The sequence below is a fragment of the Anolis sagrei genome, chromosome 4 (genome assembly GCF_037176765.1).
Source record: "Anolis sagrei isolate rAnoSag1 chromosome 4, rAnoSag1.mat, whole genome shotgun sequence".
Taxonomy (NCBI): Eukaryota; Metazoa; Chordata; class Lepidosauria; order Squamata; family Dactyloidae; genus Anolis; species Anolis sagrei.
Window position 1 is genome coordinate 195,648,177 of NC_090024.1, and position 23,274 is coordinate 195,671,450.

Genomic DNA, 23,274 nt, shown 5'->3' on the forward strand with positions numbered 1-23,274 from the left:
GCTTATGTCATTAGATAGATTTACATTGGCATAATTTCTTCTTAGTATGAAATATACTGCCTTAAAAGTTGCTCTAAGCTGGGCTTGTAAAAAGCCAGTTTCCTTGAGAATGTAATTCCATAGGTATCTGGTCTACACAGGAACTCACTTGTACCTGTGCTTTTCTTACAATTTTAGGCTCTGATGGTGGAGGGCATGAGTCACATCAACATCTGGATGATCTTCAGTGTACCTGCAGTTCACATCATAGCTGGGTACTGATTGGTAGCATTGCAGAGTTATGGAGTCAGACATGCATAAACAAAGCCATCAATACTAACCCCATAGATATGGGAGTTGGACTGTAATAAACCTTTACTGGTTTTATTTTCTATGATGCTATCTGTTTTCATCTAAGAATTAACAAGGAAAGCTTACCACACTTTACCATATGGGACCCATTCATTATCACAGGAGTTCTCAACCTGTGGGTCCCCAGATGTTTTGGCCTTCAACTCCCAGAAATCCTAACAGCTGGTAAACTGGCTGGGATTTCTGAGAGTTGTAGGCTAAAACACCCTGGGACCCACAGATTGAGAACCACTGCATTATCACAAATCAACCATAGAGGTCACATTAAGGCCCCGGTACATGGGCCAGGTAATAGGGCAAGGTGTGTGATTGTTGCTCAAAGGTTAGGCCATCCTGGATCAGGTTTCTGTGCAGGAGTTTTGCTAGATCAGACCAGTGGCATATTTAATCTAGTACAAATAGAAAACATTTCTCACTATTGTTCCATGAAAGCAGAATCCATTGTTAAATTATGTGCTATATAAAGGTGTGTTTCCTCATCTGTCCTGAATCTCCCACCATTCAGCTAAATTGCTTGACTTTAGTTCTAGTATTGTGAAAGAGAAAAATGTGTCTTTGTGCAGTTCTTTCCCACAATGCTTGAATGCATACACCCTTATTAAGTTCCTTATTTTGCAACCATCACCTTCCCATCAAAATTATTTTTAAAAACCCTGCAACGTTGTAACCTTTGCTCATTGGGAACTTGCTCCAATTCTCCTATCATAATTGTTGTCCTTTTCCTTCATATTCCCTAGTTTTTCCATGTGTTCTGAGCAGAACCGAACATAATGTTCAAAGTGTAGTCACATTATAGGTTTATGTAAGGCAGTATGCCATTTTTTTTACTATTTTGTCTCTGTATTACTCATCTTGACATAGAAATTGCCTTTTCATAGTGGCTGCATTTTCATTTTACTGTGATATGAAGATCTCTCCCCACCCCTCTAACTGTAGGATTTTTTTTTTCTTCCATTTGCATCATAATATATGTTGAACTGCATGAGCTATTTTATTATCTGTCCACCCATTTGGAAGAGGTCCTTCTGAACACTATTTGGTTTGTGCATATGCTGACAGGGTTGTCAGCATACCTGACACTTCCATCTTGTTCTCAGTTCGACTTAATTTATAGACAAGTTAAAGGGCACAGGTTCTAATATACCACCTTGGGCACCCCACTTCTACATCCCTCTGGCATGACAATTTATTCTCACACTTTACTTCTTGTTCTTTACCTGTTTACCAACCCATGACCCATCCCCCTTTCCTGTGCGTTTACCTTAATTCAGGTGCATTTGCTAAGAGATTTTGTCAGATGTTTATTTAAAGTCCAGATACACAATGTTTACTGATCCACTCTGATTCTACATGGATGTTCATATGTTCCTATGCATCCTACAGTTGTTATTCACTGATATGGTGCTTCTTAACCTGAAGGGATATAAAGTTATTGTGGCTTATTGCTATTAGTGCCTTTTCTACCAGGAATCTGCCCGTTTTAAAACCCACTTGTTAAAAGATTCTATCTGATCTGCTTTCCACATGGCTTCTGATAAATGAATTTGATCAGCTGTTGAAGGAGGTGAACCTTGCTGACTAATGTGATGATTGGAGCAATGAAACATGCATTTCCTGGGAAGCTGTTAGCATCCTATTAGTCTGAAAAACTTCATGCCAAATGGCTTGATCTGTCTATGCATGCAAGCCAAGACATTTATTATCTGTCTTGGCGACTGAGGTGGTACTTTATTTGGAAACCTGTTCCTTTGCCCAGTCATACTTTTAAGCTAAGTATCTAATGGATGGAGGAATGCATAATGCATAGTTTTATATGTGTGAGGGCAAAGTAGGAGGTTGGTGACAGGAGTAATGTAGCCTTTAAAAAATTATTTATAAGACTTTGGTTAAATATCAGTTGTGGAGCTGAGGCTGTTGTGAATTATGTTTGTAAAAACATCTGATAAGGGCTTCTTTGGTTGTAACATATTTATCTCACTGTTTTCCTGTACAGAAATGTTATAATTGGGGGTTCTCTCTCTGCCATTTTTGCATGTGGTTACATTTCCTTCACAAATTTTTTGCCTTTTCCCCTGGAAAAGAATTTTGCACAGAATAAGTTGGGAATTGGGAATAAGCTTCAAAAACTGTGTGCTTTTCAAAGATTTTCTTGCAGTGGGAAGATAATGGCTGAACTAACTCATTGCTTCCTTTAGGAAGAAAATTTGTAAATAATTATGTGCCAATGGAACAGGGTGATGAGCCCTACTTTTAGCAATTTTGTGCACACTCTTGGGCAAAGAATCCACTCTGCTTTTCTTGTAGCATTTTCCTTCACTATAGTAGGATGAATAATCAATTTGGGGGTAAATCCAACCTCATTTAACCCAAGTTAACATTACTATATCATTTGTGTGAGCAGGCAGGGTTTCATCTGTTCATTCTCCAAATTGTCTGGAAGCATCCTTTATTAAATGGCAGCACTAACAGTTTGACATCCCTGTGCACCACTACTTTATTATCATGTTTTGTATTCCATCCTTTATTCCAGATTTTTCTTCATTTCAGTGAAAGATCATGTTGTACTTGCCCTGCAGCATACTTAAACAAAATCACCCTAAATAGGAAGATGATAAGCATCTCATGCTGGATAAATGTTAAATGATAAATTACTTCTACTCCTCTCTTGAGATTGCTAATGCCTTTGCCCTGCAGGGTTTCTACATCCCTGCTTCACATTTATTTCCCGAATTGCTTGCTTTACACAGCTTCACAGAGCTAACGGTTTTCAGGACAAATGTGGGAAAGATTCGGTCTTCGCGTATTATGGGAATTTTCTAGCACTTGCCCCATATCAAGTTGTTTGCTTCAGAAGTTCTTAATGCCCTTTTGCAATGTCAGTAGAAACAAATATACTTCTGAGTCAGCAGAATTATAAACAAAAATATTCTAGAAAGCAAGCATGTGTTTGTGGGACAGAAGATCACTTAATATTGGAAGAGTAGCTGCCCTAACAACCCATCCCTTATCTAGCGCCATGCAATACCTGCCCCTTGTAGAAAGCAAAAGTCAAATTGTATACCAGAGTCCATTTCTTACTTCCAAATGTTGGTTGTGTTTGCATGTCACACAAAACCAAGGTTTATGTCAGACATGTTTTGTTCCTTTAGTCAAAGATTGTCCTATAAAGGATCAAACAATCCAGAAGCCACTTTCCACACACAGTCTGGTTTGTTTCTCTGCCATTTTTTTTTGGTCATCTTATATTTCAGATGGCTTAAATCAAAGTTCTTGAAAAAGCAATAAATTAGGACTTCTAGTTATGGATTGTGACTGGCTAAGTAAAACATATTTGTTAGTACGGATGGAGTACAGTAAGATCATATAACTGGAAGAGAACACAAATATTCCGTTCTACCAGACTGTGTTTTTCATATCCAGTTGTATCACATCCTTGGAAAAAATCCATGTCATCAACTGAGGGCAACAAGATTGTTGCCTCCTGGAAATCTGTTCGCTGCAGCTCATATCTAAGAATTGTTTTAAAAATAAAATGTTCCCAATTTCTTCAATATTTAAAAAGTGTTTCTGATGCCAAAAACAAGAAGTTATTTGGGTTCTGTGGCTTTGCAGCTGCACGTTTAACTGTGCTTTGCAGTCCAAGCACCAATATGAAATTCTGAGTGCAGTCCAGAGAGAAATGTTTGTCAGTCACATGTACCATCGCTCTCTTTTGAAGCCTCTGCTATTATATAGTGTTTTACTGCATTATGTAGATTCGGTGCAGCAAGAGGTGCCAAGCACAATAAATATTTTGCATTTCAGAAGGCATCTCAATACTGGATAGGTTTGCTTGATTTCCCTTTTCCCACAATTATTTCATATTTATTGAAAGACTAAGTAAGATTGAGTTAAAATAGATAGATTCATACAACGATTAAATATTTACCGTATTTACACTTGTAGGTTGTAGATCATACTATGTTTCCTTGTTGGCCTCCAGCAGTTTCCTCTTCCCCTGGTCCATACAATAAAAGCAGGGGTCTCCTTTAGCAAGGGGTATAAATTCACATAAGAGAAGTTATCTGAGTCTGTGTTCCAGGGGGACTAAAGTAAAAGAGTGGGACCAAAAATACACATCATATTTCAGCTTAAAGTTCTTATCACGTTGAGGACAATCTTGAGACCTTTGAGAATGGGAACTCATAAAAGGCCAAGAAATCTCAAGACAAGACAATCATGGGAAATGGAATGTGGCTTACTGGCATTATGACTTGGGACATGAGGTTCATTTCTATAAATGCATCATAATTTATTTTCGTGTGATGAGGCTTTCAATGTCAAATCAGTGTGGAATTCCCTTATGGGCAATATGCAAAGATACCCTACATATAGATCAGGTAAGATCTGTGTGACTTGTTTTGTCTTTTTGCTTTCCATTGCACTATTCTCTTCCTCCCCCTCTCTCATTCCCAGTTGTTATTAAATGATGATTGTAAATTATTGCACCAGTGCACCTCTTAATACATTTTATGGAGTGTGGTTGGGGAAGAGGAATGCATGATGAGGTGGGATTTGTAAAGTACTATAGTCTTAATTCCCAAGTATGAGGAGCAATCCGTTTCTAGACTTGGAAATCAGCTAGTGCTCTTAAGGCTATATCTAAGTCTGCAGATGGAAATATCAAAGTGCCCATGTGAATGTTTAAAATTAAATTCACCTTCTAAAACTAAAAGTGTTTCTATAGAAAGATGGCAAAGTCATCAGGGCAGGATATTCAGTTGGTTTAGCTCAAGGAGAAGCCATAACATCTTTGTAGTGATGAAGGGAAAGGAAAACTAGATGGTGACCATTTATAGGGCATGATGCACCCTTCCTCACTTGAATAGAAATGAATAGCAGATATACCGTAATCAAAATTACTTGTGCAGTACTCCTATCTTGTAGAGCAGTGGTTCCCAGCCTGTTTTTGACCAGGGACCACTCTCTAACATAGACCAAAAGGGTTACAAATCAACTTTAGATTTGGTTTGGTTTTTTGGGGTGCTAATTCAGAAAATTGCATTGGATAGACCACATCAGCTCTAGTTTCTGATACAGAACATATGCATCCAGTAGTCACCATCTGCTCACCCAAAGAAAACCATATTTTAGTTCTTGTGGAGCACTGGTGGTCTATGGACCACAGGTAGTATCATTCATCCGGCGTCCCCTGGGCAACGTCCTTGCAGATGGCCAATTCTCTCACACCAGAAGCAACTTGCAGTTTCTCAAGTTGCTCCTGACACAACCAAAAAAACGTATCTTTCTTGTGTGCATGAAGGAGGGAAACTTTAGATAAGAGGAAGGTAAGGAAAGCAATAGATTTTCAGTTGTTACGAGGGAATTTAGTGATTTTGTTGAATTCTCAAGCACTCAGTAATAGTGTCTATTTATTTGTTTTACCTAAAATAACAAGTGGAGCTGAAGCCCAGGTGTGTAATGGAACAAAATTCAAAGCACATTTTCTTCTCCCTGTCCACAAATTTGGAACCAAGTGACTATGTTATATCACGGGGAAGGGAGCCCTGGTGCCAGTATTGGTCACATATATGTGCGTATGTGCATATTTTGACTATACATTTCAGACTGAATATGAAACACGTGCAGTAGATGCAGCTTCTAAGAGATGTTTGCCATGCTGCATTTGTTCTATCTTTAATATTTACACAAATCCATTTGTGAAAGGATCAGCTCATCAAATAAATTATGGAAGGGTCATTGTGTTTAGTTGTAATATAATAATTCAGCACTGGTGTTTAGATTTTCAAGTAAACAGTGAAAGTTGACTAAACAATTCAGATAAATCCTCTGCAGTTAGAACATTAATCTTCGGACACAGCCTCTATCTCAAAATCTTTCATCCTGTGAGTATACCTAGTGTGGTAATTGGAAATAGTATTCAGGCAGTCACATTTTTGTTTCATTTATTAGAGTTATCAAATTTTTATCAAACTTGTGTACTAAAATGAGAGTTAAGGAAGCTAACAGTTAAAAAAAAGAAATGATACAGGGAGCAAAAGGAGTCCAAATGAGGCATAAAGAATAAATTATGGTAATTGAAATAAAGGTGTAGAAACTTTGGCCATTCCGTGTCAGGTGTTTTGTTTTATCCCACCTTTCTTGAAACATACTATGTCCATTGATAACTATAGGAGTGCCAATTATTGAGTACATTAATGTAAATCCTATACTGTATTATATTCCAAACAACATATAATTGAAGAAATATATGAATATTTTCTTTCCTTTTATCAGCCTTGTTGAGGGTCATGATGGGAGACAAAATTGAATTGGCTACTGCTAGCCTTAAAGACAAGGCAATGTTCAAATGCATAGCTGCTCTAACTGCCTGAAAATGCTGACTTGATTTGTCTGCTTCTGCTGTTTATATGGTAAACTTTGGCATCCTAGGGCTGGGTGTGAGAGCGGGGAGATACATTTTTAAAAGAAAATGCCAAACACTTGGTTTTTAAAAAATATATGTCTGTACTGCTATAAATGTGACAAGTGTGTAATAGCGTGATATTAGCCATTCTGCTGAGCTCAGTGGTGCAGATTTCCTAGTGTGCATGCTTAAGATTGCATCCCACAGACAGATCATATTATTTCTGGGGAAAAAATCCTATAATTTTGTGTGTGCATGTAATTGCAGTTTAAACCATCGTGATAGGTGAAGAAAATTTCACCTGACGTGTGTGTAACGTGTGTGTGTGTTATGCCCCAGCTATTTAGTTTCATGAATCAAATCACAGGACTGCAAAAACTTGGAACTGCACTTTGAGATGATACAAGGAAACAAGGCAAAATTCATACACTTGATCAGAATTATATCCAGAACTTGAGAACAAAAACAGAGCATAATCCAGACCAAAAACCATGAAGATCTGAACAGGAATTATGATCTAGAAACTTGAAACTTAACCAAAAAAAAAAAAAACATGAAAAAGACACACAATCCAGAAATTTGGACACTTAGAGCAAGGCCATAGAACTTAGGAGTTCTATCCACTTGAAGGCAACATCGTTCTCACAAAGAGTTGTACGCTTGAAGCCCACTTAAAAGTCTCAATCTGCTCCCATGACATCACTTCTCATGCACCTACTTTTCCTCTACTTATCTCGAAGCTGCTGGGAATAGCGAGTCTGTCTTTCTTTCACCTTCTTGTGGTGCAGCTATAGCCATTCCGACCTAGTAACAGACTCACACTCCCCCACATTCCTCTCAGGAGCAAACTCTGGCAGATTCTCATGGGAACAAATTTTGCTTTCTCTAACATACAGAGAACCCCCAGGATCACTGACACACCTCTCCATGCCACTTCCATCCCCCCAAAACCTCTCCTGAGACCTCACAAAATCCCCTTCCTCATCCTCTGAAACATCATTCTTCAAAAACCACAACAATATAAAAGACCTATGCAAAGTGTTTGTAGAGAATTTATTTTACCTGCAGCAAAGAACTACCACTTCTCTTTCTCTCCAAGTTATCACTTGTGTGTGAGTATTATTGCTTGCTATTCCCATGAAAGCATTATTTAATGGGCTGCCTATACAGCGGCCAGCTGCCTTTTACATTTTCATTTTTAATTACAGTGATTTGCAGGCTTTTTGGTTTATTGATTTTTTCCCCTCCTCCTTCCTAACACTGCATTCCAAGTCTGTGGGCCATTTGACTTCTAAGCCCAGCCTTTTAACATAAAAGGAATAGCATTTTATTTCTGCAGTCATGAATTTTGATGATATTAGAAAGGCAGCTGAGGCCCTGGCCATTATAATGCTGGATGTCGTGTCTTAGCAGGGAAGCTGCAATGTGCTAAGAATTCTGTTGTGGCTGCCATGTTTGGCACAAACCCATTCTTACGAATTAGTGGCCTGTCCGTGCAGTGGAGCCTCTCAATATATAACATACTTCTTAGTTGTCGCTGTGCCTCCAAGTCATTTCCAAATTATGGCAACAGTACCACAGGGTTTTCTGGATCTGAGAGTGGGTTTCCATGGCCAAGTGTGGGATTAAACCCTGGTTTCCATAGTTGTAGTCCAACACTTAATCCACTATAGCATGTTGACTGGATAGTTAATCTAAAAATGGAAGATAAGAAAATTTATTTTAAGTTCACCATTTTACTGATGTCTGAATTCTGTTCTCTCACAGTTTGCTACAGCTGGCAACATTGACAGGATTTTTTCCTTCACAATGATGATGTATCATTGGCAGCTAGTAAATGTTAGAAAATTAAACTAGAGTAGGGGAAGTTCAGATCCAAAATCCCAAGTAGCCATGAAACTTATTGAGTGTTCTTGTACCAACCCCATCTCTCAGCATCAGCATTTTGGACTACAGTTCCCCCATCCCTCCAGGGAGCATTAGCCCAAAGAGTGATTTTCTCTAGGTCTGTGTAACTTACTAAATTGATATAAAGATTAAAATGGAGACAAAGAAGGGGTAGGCAGCCTTGAAGGAAGGATAGAATATGAATATAGCAAATATACAAAATACTGTACTGTTCACATGAACTCGGTTGACAAACTTCCATGGCTTGTCTATAAGAAATGCTTGGAATGACAGTTCTGAGGAAGCCTGGTACTCTAATACTTAGTGTGAACAGCTATCAAGAATACAAACCATATAACTGTCTGTATGGGATGCTATTCCTTTGTGGTTGCTGTCAAGAACAAGGCTAGAGAACAAAAACACGTTGTGTTGTTTTGGGACAGCTCAACCCAAAGAATGTAGGAGCTGCCCTTAGATAAATTGGTTCTTATGCTGATCAACAAATCTAGACGACGTAGCAAACTCGTTTTCTGCTTTTTTGAATACCAGAATATGAACAAATGGATTTAAATGACAAGAAAAGAGATTGTACTTCAACATTAGAAAGAAATTACTCAATACAAGGACTGTTTGAGAATGACATAAACTATCTTTGTGGATGGTGGATTCTCCTTCTTTTTACATCTTAAGCAGATATTGGATGACCATCTTAATTTCTTGATCCTAGGCCAATTTTTCTACAATCTTTGATTCTTCATTGTTTCCTATTTTTATATTCCAGCTGCCTGTCAAAAGCACTATTTTAGTGTGTGATCATTTTTTTTTCTGGACTCCAGCCTTGAATCTTTCAATATCTCCATCTTGCTCTTTAGTTGAAGCATAAACTTGGATGATGTTATATTGATAGGTTTTTCTTAAAGTCTTATTGATATTTTTAGCAAGACTTTGTGTGAAATCCCTTTAATGCTTTCGCTACATCTCTTTTCACTATTAATGCCACTCCATTTCTTCTCATATTTTAATTTCCTGAGTAAAACACTATGTATCTGACTCAAAATGTCCCATTTCTGTTTATTTTAACCCCCTCACATAAAATATTATAATGTTTATATGTTCCATTTTTTGTTGGACTGTGTCTAACTTCTTTGTTTAACTATTGTCTAGATTCATGCTTCCTACACTCTATGTTTCTGTAATATATGTTCTACAGTTTGGGACTTTTCTTTAACTTCTTAGCACATCATCAGCTGAACAAACCTTTGGTTTGAGTCCAGTTGTGTCATTAGCCAAAGCACTACTCATATTTGCCCTCTGCTGTGTCTCCATAGCTCATTCAGTGGCATTGAAGCTGGAAGTTTTATTTTATGACACTATCTCTTGTTTCAATTTAGATTTTCTCATTATAGGGTTTTTGTGGCAAAATACATTTCAAAGCTTTACGCAGTACATACAGGTCTTAGGTACGGTGTGTAAGGCCCCTTCCACACAGCTATATAAAATCCACATTGAACTAGATTATATGGCAGTGTGGACTCAGATAATCCAGTTCAAAAACGATATTGTGGATTATCTGTCTTGGTATTCTGGGTTATATGACTGCGTGGAAGGGCCCTAAAAGATTATTTTAAGCAAGCTTTCTTCCCTCTCTCTTTGTGGATGTCAAAGACAAGGCCATGAAATCATATTTTCCTTTGCATTTCTGTGTATGTGGTTTTGGAAAACTTTATGGGTTATTTTTTTCATGTCAGGAGCAACTTGAGACTTGTGGGGGAACTTGGTTGTCTTTCCAATAAATTGACATAGTTGTCAATTTATTGGAAAGACATAGTTGTCTTTGAAGAGGGAAAATGCCTGTTTTAAAGATCCTGATACTTATTATTCAGTCTATGCCTTAATTGTGTTTCACTTTGTGCTTCCTTTGTAGACTGCAAGTACACCTGCCACCAGGAATGCAGGAACCTCATCCAGCTGGATTGCAGTCAGCAGGAAGGGCAGCCACGCAACAAACCATCTCCAGAAAACACATTAACACAAAATTATAGTCAGGTATGAACTCCAGTATCTTCATCTTGTTGGGGGAGCCGACTGGGACTGCAGAGTTTTCTGGAGTTTAAAAAAAACCCCAGACATCAAGCATAAGCTCATTGATAGGGGATGACAGAATGTTGTATTTTTCTGCACTGGAATTTCAGCAAGAGGATTTGAAAAGAATGTCTGATCTCTCCTTTCCCAGATCTGTTTCTCAGCCTTGCATTTCTTCAGCAATTAATCATTTGTTATCTGTGAGGCATGTATTCCCCAGTGCTAGTATGTAGCCATCACACAGGTATACAGGCCTGCATTTATATATGTATACTCCAACACAACAACATTAAAGTGACGGGAATATGTGTAGTGTACATTGGTGCTGGATCACAATGGAAAAAATCACTTCAAGAAAACTGATTAAGATTAGTCTTGAAACATGTAAGGATTATGTTACCAGTACTGTTTACAGAAAGGAAGTATTGATTAGTAGACCATTCCCAGTGCAGGGCTGGAATATGACTCTTAATGATAGACAGAGGGCAAGAAATGAGGGTGGTTTGGATTTGGGGTTCACCACTTAGGGAGGTTGGATGCTTTTGGGAAATTGTGAGACACCGTTGGAGATTGAAGTACAATTAGGGAAAGCTCAGGCTTCCATGTACTATGTGACTAGTATAGCAGAAAGATTGTCTATATTACTTTAGTTAGAGAAAAGGGATTTGTAATCAGTTGGGAATTCACAGAAAGTACTGACGAGGGCTAGGCGGATTCTTTACAGCTTCTGGTCACAAATTCACCATGGAGGCAATCACTAAAGACTACACAGAAAAGTAAACCATAGCATTTGGTTTTCACAACAGCAGAGAGAGACATGTTTTGTGACACTGTGAGGCAATTGAGAATACTAAACTAGCTTGGGTTTGGTTTGATCTGCCAAGGCCGTTGACCCATTCTGGTGGGCTTAAGTCCTAGGACATGTGAAACTGCTGCAGATAATAGAAGGAAGGATTATGGCTGTGTGCTACAATGCATACTTTGTAGGGCATGCAAAAGGTCCCATGTTCAGTCCTACGGTATGCCACTACTAGCGTGTTGAGTAAGGGTCCCAGGTTGAAACTCTGAAGAGCATCTAATAATCTGTGTAAATAATCATGAGACAGGTATACTTGTGATGTGACTCACTTTAAGGTAGCCTTCTGTGCTTCTAAGTTTTTGTTTCCCAAAAATAGTCTTTCTTCTTATTCTGGCAGATGCTATAAAGTGTCAAAAGGCTGTTTTGCTGTTACAAGTATCAAAAATGTTCAGTAGGCTTTCATTTCAGCCATTAGTTACATCTATGATATGTACAAATGGTAAATTCTCAGGACCAACGTAATTAAATGAAAATAAGGCGTGGTACTTGGGTTGGCAATACATTTTAAACTGTGCTCCTAGTTGTCCCATCAGACAAGAAATATGCATGCAAACAGGATGAGTGCAGGCTAAGGAGATGAATTATCAGTCCATCCCTACTCTTCTACTAAGAAGGGAGGCCATAAAGATATTAAGCCTGTTTGCTCCTCCCATTTCACTACTCCTTTGAGTTTTGGAGGAATTCAAAGACCTTGCCTGTAGGGGAAAAAATGGAAGATGAACCACAAATGGGATTATCAGACTTTAAAAATCAAAGCAAAGCAAAAAATTCCAAATTAACCCAGATCCATAAAGGGAAAGATGTCACATTTTTTTAGACAGCTCTCAGTATACTCTGTGGAGAAACATCTCTGTATAAATTCAAGAATGACAGTTTCTGAGATCACTACAGTTGGACATGAGATTACTATATGTATCCGGAAGGAGTAAACTCACATGGATGGCCTCTCTCCATTTTTGATCCCAGTTTGTGATTCTGATTCCAAGCCACTGAACAGAACCTGTGGTGATCAGCAAATTCAATGGCAGGTAGTTAGGTAGGTCATTGGATGGTTGCGTGTAAAGAAACTCGACTTAGATGCCTGAATGGAATATGACTTCTCCCTCAGGAAACACTTGTCTAAAGATGAATTCTCCCATGGTGACATTGTTGCCTTACTGCTGTATCTAAAAATTGTCTGAGCAGTCTGATCAAATTATGCTACAGAAAGTGGCAAAGTGTAAAGCCTGACACGCACCCATATATATATAGAGAGAGAGATAGAGAGATAACTTTTTAAACCCATTTCTGAAACTAACAACCAAACATTGCAAAAAATTCAAGTAGCATTCTATATCAGTTCATCCAACTGTGGCAGTGCCATACTGGGACAAGTATATCAACAGGTGTTCAGTTTTGACAATCCAGTGGTGCATGTTAATAGTTGAGACAAACCATGTATCTTTCCATCCTTCCAAAATCCAACTTTTAAGATAGTTTCCCTGTTCATCTTTGGACTTGAAACTGTGTGTGTGGGGAGGGGGGAGGGGGGGCGAGATAAATCTTTGGTATGCGTAGTACATATATATGAACAAAGAGGGTCCAAATAGCACACATCGGACTTCAGGGCACATAGGTGAAGTCTGCAACAAACTCTTGCGATGCAAATTCCTTATGTATAGAGTGTCATCCAGCTATGGCCTTTTAAGGACAGTGCTTGCCATTTTCCCTTACCTCTTTTATCCTGCTTTTTAGCTTCTACAAAGTAATTCATCAGTCTGTAGCTACAAAGTATGCTCATTCCCCATTGGACTGTTCTAAGCCTCTTGCTTCCCATCTACAACCCTTTGTGCTTCTCAACACCCCTGGTTTTTCCTGACAATAATAGTGATTCATTCCTATGTGTGCAGTTCTACTCAGAAGTAAGCTTGTTTTGAGTTAAGTGTGATTTACTCATGAGTCAGCATGCATGTGAACCACCATGGTGTAGTGGTTTGAACATTGGACTAAGACTCTATAGACCAGGCTTCAATTTCCCGATTAGTCTTGGAAATCCAATGAGTGGCCTTGGACAAGTCACACATTTTCAGCCAAAGAGACCAAGGCAAACCTCTTCTGTACAAATCGTGCCAATAAACCCCTGTGATATGGTGGTTGCCATAATTTGGAAATAACTTGAAGACATATAACAGAGGGGTCAATCTTGTGGTCCTCCAGATGTTTGAACCTCCAACTCCCAAAACCATAGCTGGCTTGTCCAGTGTCCAGGAATTCTGGTGCCTGGAATCCAAAACACCTGGAGGGCCACAAGTTTCACTCCACTGGCATAAAATAACAACAAATGTGTGGAGGATTACATCTTAAAATACTCATATGAGTGTTAAGGTAGAAGAACGTCTTTACTTGGCTTTGGGGCTTGCTTAGCATGTAATTCTGAATCTAAAATGCTGAAATGGAAAGAGAAAGAGTTTAATAGGATTATTTTGGGTATTGAAAGGACATGATACTTCTTTTGAGGAGCTATTAAACTGGGAGAAATATTCTCTTTCACAGAAATTTTAAAGCTTTAGTAACCATAGTGAAGTTAGATCCCAAATGATCATACACAGTGCTATTGAATCCTTATAAGAACCTTTTATGCAAGATTGGCAAGTGTTTTACCCAGCAGCAGCACTTGGGGGAGCTGAAAGGCAAATGAATGCAGTCAAAGGCGTGGATGTTTAATGAGGAAGGTACTGAGCAATGACAAGGTGTTTTAACAGCATTTCAGGTTGCATTCCAGGGACACCGTTTTATTTCTCAGTTGTAAAACCACAGAGAACAAGAATCACCACTTTGTATTAATTGCATTAGGATCAGAAATTGTACCATTACATGTTAAAACAATTTCAGATTTAACATTAGACTTCAGTTGAATGTATTGTCAGAGGCTTTCATGGCCGGAATCACTGGGTTGTTGTAGGTTTTTTCGGGCTATATGGCCATGGTCTAGAGAGGCATTCTCTCCTGACTTTTCGCCTGCATTGATGTAGGTGAAACTTCAGGAGAGAATGCCTCTAGACCATGGCCATATAGCCCGAAATAACCTACAACAACCCAGACTTCAGTTGTTTTTGTAGTGTGACTACTGATGACAGCTACTCTGTTAGCGATTTATAAGCAGGCATATATCAATGGGGCACCAGATACCATATGATCTTGAAAGCTAAGCAGGGCCAGTTCTGGTTAGTACTTGGGTGGTAGGCTGCCAATGAATGCCAGATGTTCTAAGTTATATTTTAGAGGAAAGAACTGGGAAAGCAACCTCTGAGTTTTCCTTACCTAAGAAAATCCTATGAAATCCTATGGCAGTCAACTTGAAAGCACACATGCATGCACACGCACACACATCTAGAAAACAGCCTATGTGGGGTGGAAAATATTTGCATCTCCAAATATTTAGGATTTCACCTCACATAAATCAGCACAAGTATGGACACTGACAAGGAGTTGGTGGGAGAAGAGTCCAAAATTTCCTGCTTTGTGCAACAGAGTTCATTTATTGTTTCATTTCGGCGCATGCTCTTAGCAGTAAACATTAAGGTGATAGCCAGATAGTTCCAGCATCTATTGTCATCAGTTGTTTCACTTAGAAGTTCCATAGAAACGTTTGCTGCCTTGCAAATCTACATCGTCAAGGATTTAGGGACTGATCTTATTATTCAGCAGGTCTACATTTAGCCTCTTTAGGTACTACATTAGGTACTCCATTTAGGCTACATTAGGTACTCTTTCATGCCTTATCTTGAGGGTTTGTGGGTATAAACCATCCTCTGTCTATTCTGATTGTTTTGTGTGTGATAACATGGAGTGTGACAGCTCAACACAGTTACACCAATGTTAAATACATTTTACCTTCCGCATATACATCCTACAGAATCCGGAGCCGTAGCTTTGAGAGATATTTTGAATTCTCTACTGTAGGATACAACCAGGGCACTTAAAAGGGGTATCAGAGTGCTCATAATAATAATGTGGTATAGGTCATTATCATGAATATCATTGAAAGAGGATATATCAAGTCCACAATGCAAAAAAATGGAGGAGGGAGTTCAAATATGTTTTCTGGGAAGTAGATGGATGGTGAGAGTGAAGATATAAGCCATTTATAGTTGGGTGTGTTTTATTAACAACAACCTGAACTTTTGTTTCAGATTGTGCTATTTTAACTCTCAATGAGAAAAAAAAATAGGAGGGCAAGCTGAAACCCAGGGATGGCAGCCTTTGGACCTCCCATATTTGGACAACCCATACAATGAACCATTGGCATCCACTGGGGTTTGGCTTCAGGACTGGCATCCCCCTCCCAAGGATACCATAATCTACAGATGCTCAAGTGCTATTATATGTAATGGCATGGTAAAATAGTGCTCCCTGTATAAAATGATAAAATCAAAGCTTTCTTTCTGAACATAATTTTAAAAATATTTTCAATTTGCTGGCTTGGCCTCTAACCTGTAACCATGTTTGGGACAGCAAGAGCTATCTACAGCATATGTTGGAATGGTGTTTACTGCAGCAAAAGTTTGTTTCAGGAACCGGATTACTGATAGGAGTCAAAAAGCTCAAATGTGGTTGTAGCTTGCCAAGCAACCATCAGGGCATGTAGATACATACATCTTACAGGTACGTCTTTGAGCTTGGCTCATCCCATTAACATTTTGTAAATACTATGCAAATTCAGGATCGCAATCTGATCAAGCAGGCACCAGCTTGTGAAAATTGAAGGGTTTAAGAAGAATTAGGCCACAAATGTTTTGAAACACAGATTTTGTAAGGAATTATTAGATCAGACCTTATTGATGGTGTTGGGATTCTAAACTGGTATTAATCAGATATTTCATTTCCAGTCAAGAAATTTGATGGTGATTGCATTTGGGTGTGACAACAAGTGGAAATTGTTCAGAGTCATTGTACATGACTCTTTCCGTCAATGGGAATCAGTATTAACAGGTGACTTCCATGTCACCAGGGCAACAAATCCATTCCTGGTTTTACTCTGAGCTTTAAGGTAGTTGTCCATATTGGTGAACCCTTCCTTTCAAATAGTTCAAGTGGTATTCCAAAACTGTGATTAAAGCAGATTCACTCCTCCATTGATATGGGAATTACAGCTATTTGAAGTCTTTTCATTCAGTAGAAACGTAATGACAATGCAAAAGGTTCCTATTAGATGTGAACTTAGATCCTGGCTTCTCACTCCTCTAAGTAACCTGGAATAAGGAATTAGTTTCAGACCCTGGCTTCAGATTTAAGTTTATAGTGAAAGTAACAAAATAGCAGTGAGGGTACACATGTGACATGGAATATTGTTATTGGGGTGACTGAAGGGCATGCACAATCATACTTGTCAGCTTATCATTGCCTCCAAATATGGATAAGAAACAGGCTGAAATCCTAATCATGCTTAGAATGACAACCTCTCACTTGCATGTTGGGGTGGGAAGCTTGTGGTCCTCCAAATTTTATTGAACTACAGCACCAATCGTTCTTCACCATTGGCTATGCTGGCTAGTGAGATGGGAGTTTCAATTCAACAACATCTGAAAGGTCACACCCTGATGAGATCTACAATGCAGAATTCTACCAAAACAGTCAGAGCACCAGAGTTCAGGATGGATTTCCATCTATTTAATGATAATAATAATTTGGCTGACTATGCAACATCAAATATAAGTCAGTATGTTATGTTTAGATCTGGATCACTTTCTTGATTTCAAAACACTTGCATTATTGATTGCATCTAGTTGTATAAGATCAGTGTAATAATCTGTGTTGTCACTTCAGAGGATGTCCTGTGCAGAGTAGATGAGGAAGCTAGTTCGATTTAGTTTGGAGAAGAGACGTTTGAGAGGGGACATGGTAGCCATGTTTAAATATCTGAAAAGATGTAACACTGAGAAGGGAGCAGGCTTGTTTTCTACTTCTCCAGAGACCAGGACATGGAGCAAAAGATTCAAACTACAGGGAAAGAGAGTCTACGTAAACATTAGGAAGAACTTTCTGACGGTAAGAGCTGTTCGGCAGTGGAATATGCTGCCTCAGAGTCTGGTGGAGTCTACTTCTCTGGAGGTTTTCAAACAGAGGCTGAGAGAGCTTTGATTCCTACATGGCAGGGTGTTAGATGGACTGGCCTTTGTGGTCTCTTCTAACTATTTGGTTCTATGACTGATGGAAGCTATAATAACATAATTTTGGTATACATTTTTTCTGCAACTTGGAAGATATATTTGTAACAGCAGGAACAGACAAGCTGGTTATGGACTGCTCAATTCTCAGTTGCTTTCAAGTATATGGTACTTTAATTTCAATTGCTGATTTCTATTATAGCTTGTTGTTAACCAATGTGAGGCTTTGAGTGGCATTTTAGTGTTACTTTTTTGCCATTCATTGTAATTGCACTAGTTGTAGTGAATTTGCACTTCAGTCACTAGGTCTACAGTCATAATTCAGTAAACGAAACCGCTTTCCTCAATGTCTACAATGGGAGACTTCAGGTTTCTCATTCATGGGGCCACCATAAATTGAGGTTGACTTGATGGCAAGTCGCAGCAAAAGTGGCTTCACTATTAGATTCATGAACACGTTTACTTCAGATTTACAGTACCTGGATTTTCCTTGTAGTAGTAGTTACTGCATCCTTTGGGGAATATACTTTGGAACTAGTCAGGAAACGAGGTGTTTGCATAAACTTTTTATTCTTGTCCCCCCCCCCCCCCCCCCAGTAGGCTTTATAACCAATTATTGGAGTGTTTTTGAAACAGAGTGTTTTCAGCTACCCGTGGCCTTAGGGTCACAATTGTGGCAATATTATCTGATACAATCTGATAATCCTTGGTACTTTTGTGGCTTTGCACATTTTTATTCCACTTCAGATAAAGCTAAGAAAAGCTTTAGCGTGTGAGCCTACTCTATATTCTGCATTTTGTTGAGTTCGAAAGTTCAAACCTGACACTCATTTTGAAAATCAAAACAGGGACTGCGAGGGAACCTAAATTTAGATCTAACCAACTGCAAGCAAGAGTGTTTTCCCGGCTTCCTAAATCTCCTGTCTAATGCTATGCATTAAAATAAAAAATTTAAATAGAATTTACAGTGAGGCTTGAATGATTCTGACAGCAGAGAGGAACTATATATATACATGTACATAAGGAGAGAGAAAGAGACTCTAGTGTCTGTTTTTGGGATTCTGTTCAGGCACAATGCATATTTAAAAGGCCTGTTTGATCTTCTGGGTGACAAAATAGTCAATACATTATTGATGGGCCCAATAATAAAAACACAGGTGGTGAGGCATTGCCATTTATCATTCTGACACTTCCTTGACCAGCCCACAAAGGAGGAGTTTTCTTTGCCAAATATATACTGGGGAGAAAAATAACATATGCCAGGAGCTCCAGCAAATGCAAACAGTCTGTTTCTAATGTTAAGTGGCACAGATCAGACTTCATAGCCATTGGCAGCTAGTTTTTAGCAGCAAACGGGTGCCTTGTTTTTCTTGTTGCCGACCTTAGAATGTTACATTTTTAAAAGTTTAAATACATCACTCTGTATTTTGCTTATATTACATGTTACATGGGGAGCAGGGAGGCAGAGTGAGGATATTGTCCTCATTTTCCTTTAGTCTCCAAATGTCCTGCATTGCAGTAACTTAAAATTCAATAGAGCAATTAGCAATAGTTTAAGCATCCAAAGAAAAAGGGCAGGCAAAGTTTCCAAGGAAACAAAAACAGAAAATATGACTGCTAGGTGTTTTTGCAGTTTTTGCAGTGTCAGGGCACATCCAAGATTTTTTTAAAAATTGCATGCACTTTGCTATCCTGAAAGTTTCTTCCTATTGAAATAAGTGATGTAAAGATAGTGGAAGCCCCACTGAAAAAAATGATTTAAAGATCCTTCCTGACCCATTGACAGAAGTGATTTAAAGATGACAGGTGTTCCATTTCTCTATATTTATTATATTTCCCTTTTGTTGTTATTATTATGGTATATTAAATTCTGTTAAGGATCCCCTGGTGGTGCAATGTGCTGGCAGGACTGAAGACCGACAGGTTGGAGGTACAATTCCAGGGAGAGGGTGGAAGAGCTTCCTCTGTCAGATTCAGCTCCCCATGTGGGGACATGAGAGAAGCCTCCCACAAGGGTGATAAAACATCAAAAGATGTGGGTGTCCCCTGGACAATGTCTTTGTAGACAGCCACTTCTCCCACACCAGAAGCAACCTGCAGTTTCTAAAATTGCTCCACACGCACGCACGCACACACACACACACTATGTTGCTATTGCAGTGAAATTTTGTTAAATATATGTCAGCATGTTCTTTGATTCTTAAAATGCATCCTTAGAAATTCAACATAATACCCCAGCTATAGGAGCTCTAAAATTGGCTCTGCTTTAAAATCAATTTATTTGTTATTTATTGATCATATTTATATCCCGCCCTTCTCAAAACCCCAAAGGGACTCAAGGCGGCTTACACATAGGCAACTATTCAGTGCCTTAAAATAATGTACAATTAAAATAAACATTGGAATCAAAACACATTAAAACATTTTAAAACATTACAATTCACTACTAAAGCCATGCTATCCACAATGGCGTCTTACAATTGATGGAATATGGTGCTTATGGCAGTGAGTAGAAATATGGTGATTCCAGTCAGAAATCCTCTGTCAGGATGCCAAGTGTTGTTCATGCATTTGTTGCTGTACACTGTAGGGGGAGCTGAGGGTGCACACATGTCATATTGTTTATTGCAAGTGGCATCATAAGCATTAGACAGGAAGAACCTAGAACACCTGCCCTGGATTCCTCACAGCACTTCACTCTCTTCTTTGACACAATTTAGCATGGAAGTCCTGTTGCGATCTCTAAAATATTGCGCATTGGGTGCTAGAAACAAAACATCCTTATCCAGTGTTATCCAGAAGGACATCTGGAATTCCCACAGCCAGTGAATAAGAGCTGTTCATTTACTGCCATTCTATAATGGATTGCTTGGAAAAGCCCTTGTGGTTTTGTCTACAAACAAATCAATCTAAATAATTTGGACTGAAGAACAGTCCAAATGTAATCTATAGCAGCTGGATGAAATCAGCTAGAGATTGTGCCTTGTGTAAGCATGATAAGAGTCCCTAGAAGTTGTTGTTGGTTCTGTTTACTAGCTGAAGTTTGAAAAGGCTTTGAAAAAAGAATGTTTGCAGTTGTCTGAAGACAGTGAAACAGAAAGATTGATGATGGGCATAGTGGACAGGATTGGTATTTCATAGAAGGAAGCTGAATGCCAAAAAAAGAAAATTCCTAGATCAGTCAGCTGTTGTGAATCATCTTTATTTCAGTGCATTTTAACCCTGTGTTGGATTGCAACCCAGATCTCCTAATAACATCCTGAGCTCTATGTACTTATCTCTAAAACCAAAAGTTAATTCAATTTAGCAGCTCTGAAACTTAAACCCTGCTTTTGAACTGCTGTTTTTAGCTTTAGTGCTTATTTTCCCCATGAATTCCTACATAGCTTCTTGATCCTATGCACTGCATGTATGTGCAACTTGATATTTATCATAAGAGGATGATAACCTTAACACATTCTTTTGAAACAGAAATACAGAAATGTATGTATCCATGCATAAACAGAGGCATACAGAGATAGCTACCTTAATATAAGTCAGTCTTTGATAGAAAGGATTCCAGTGGCAACCAGGGAATTCATTCTGCTAGACTCTATCGCAGTTTTTCTCAACCTTCCTAATGCCGTGACCCCTTAATACAGTTCCTCATGTTGTGGTGACCCCCAACCATAAAATTATTTTCGTTGCTCCTTCATAACTGTTACTTTGCTACTGTTATGAATTGTAATGTAAATATATGATACGCAGGATTCATTTTCAAATAGTTGATACGCCCAAATTTGAATAGTAGTGGTGTTGGGGGGGGGGGTGATTTTGTAATTTGGGAGTTGTAGTTGCTGATATTTATAGTTAACCTAAAATCAAAGAGCATTCTGAACTCCACCAATGTTGGAATTGAACCAAATTGGCGCACAGAATTCCCACAGCCAACAAAAAATACTGGAAAGGTTTGGTGGGCATTGACCTTGCATTTAGGAGTTGTAGTTCAGCTACATCAAGAGAGCACTTGATGATGGATCTGGACCCAACTTGGCACAAATACTCAATATGCCCAAATGTGAAGTTTGGGCATATTTAGTATTGAGCATGGTGGAGTTTGGGGAAAACAGTCCTTGACATTTGGGAATTGTTGCTGGGATTTATAGTTCACCTACAATCAATTCTGAACCTCACCAATGTAGGAATTGGGCAAAATTTCCCACACAGAACCCCCATGCCTTGAAGGGGCTCGCTGGCATGATCCTCCCTCCAACCTCTCATAATCCCTCGCCCATACATGTGCCTGCTCTCCCCTCTCCACTTGGAGTCTCAGAAACAGCTCTCCCCTTGGCTGAGAGGCCAGCTGTAAAGCATGCCAATCACAGTGGAGGGGGGCTTTTGGTAGGAGGATTCACCCTCTGTTTCCAAAAAGGAAGAGAAGGACAGGCGGAGAGATCTCCAGCCTTCTCTGCCAAAGGAGTTCCTAAGACCATCAGAAATATGTTTTCTAATGGTTTTTGGCGACCCCTTTGAAACCCCCTGGTGACCTCCCAAGGGGTTCCGACCCCCAAGTTGAGAAACGTTGCTCTATAGATAGACACAGTAGGATGTAGTGATTTCAGTATTGGATTAGTACTCCAGGTTGGACTAGGACTCCAGGTTCTCCAGCAACAGATAAGCATTTTGGCTAGTTAAAACTACCTACTTCTCTACCAATTTAGGCCTATCTTTCCAGGCTGGACATTTTAACCATGTTTATCAGGTGAAGTGCACACTGGCTTGGCAAGCTTTCCTGTTAAGAGAGTAGCAAAAACAACTAACAACAGCTGAGAGTTTTGTTCTCCAATCCTAGCAATGAGGAACAGGCTTAGTGACCTTGGGCCACTTCCTGCATTGGTTTACCCTGAAGCTCTTTAAATGCTCCTTTGTTCTTCAGAAAGATTAGCACCTGTTTTATACTTCTATTTTCCTCTTAGTTCATGGAGAATCAGTGAACTGTGCTTTGGAGTCTGCCACCAAAAGCTAGTTCAGAAACTCAGTGGGGCAGTCCACACAGCACCACTGAGATACGTGTACATGGGTGTCTTTAGTGAAAGCCTTTCTCACCTCTCTTTGGTCGCTTGCTTGAGTATATCCTCCTGCCAGTGAGATTGGACTGGAAGTTTTATCCAACATATGCTAGCTTTGTGCATCTTTGGAGATTTTGACTTGGAGGGTTCCTTAAAATGTACAATGCCATAAACTCAGACCACTCTCCGATATTGATAATATTAAATTTACACCAAAAAGAAAATAACGTCCTTACCTGGAGACTGAGGAATAACCTCATAAAAGACCCCAAACAGCTAGAGAACACAAATTCGGCAATAAAGGAATATTTCGATTTCAACATAGATAAGGGAATGCCCATAAACATAGTATGGGACGCCAAAAAAGCCTACTTAAGAGGACATTTCCTCGAGCGAGGGGCCAGAATGAAAAAGACTAAGAAGGAAGAATGCGATAAACTTCTCAGAGAGATATCAAAAGCTGAAACCCAAGCAAAGGAAAATCCACACAACAAA

The 23,274-nt window shown here is 39.0% G+C and overlaps 1 protein-coding gene across 1 annotated transcript in view; it reads left to right on the plus strand.

Moving 5' to 3' along the window:
• The window catches only part of RASSF5 (Ras association domain family member 5), a 127,960-nt gene that overhangs the window by 36,287 nt on the left and 68,399 nt on the right, over positions 1-23,274 (plus strand). The window contains exon 2 of the mRNA XM_060772873.2: positions 10,569-10,690. Within this exon, the coding sequence (XP_060628856.2) occupies positions 10,569-10,690 (122 nt within the window). The remainder of the gene's footprint in view (positions 1-10,568; positions 10,691-23,274) is intronic.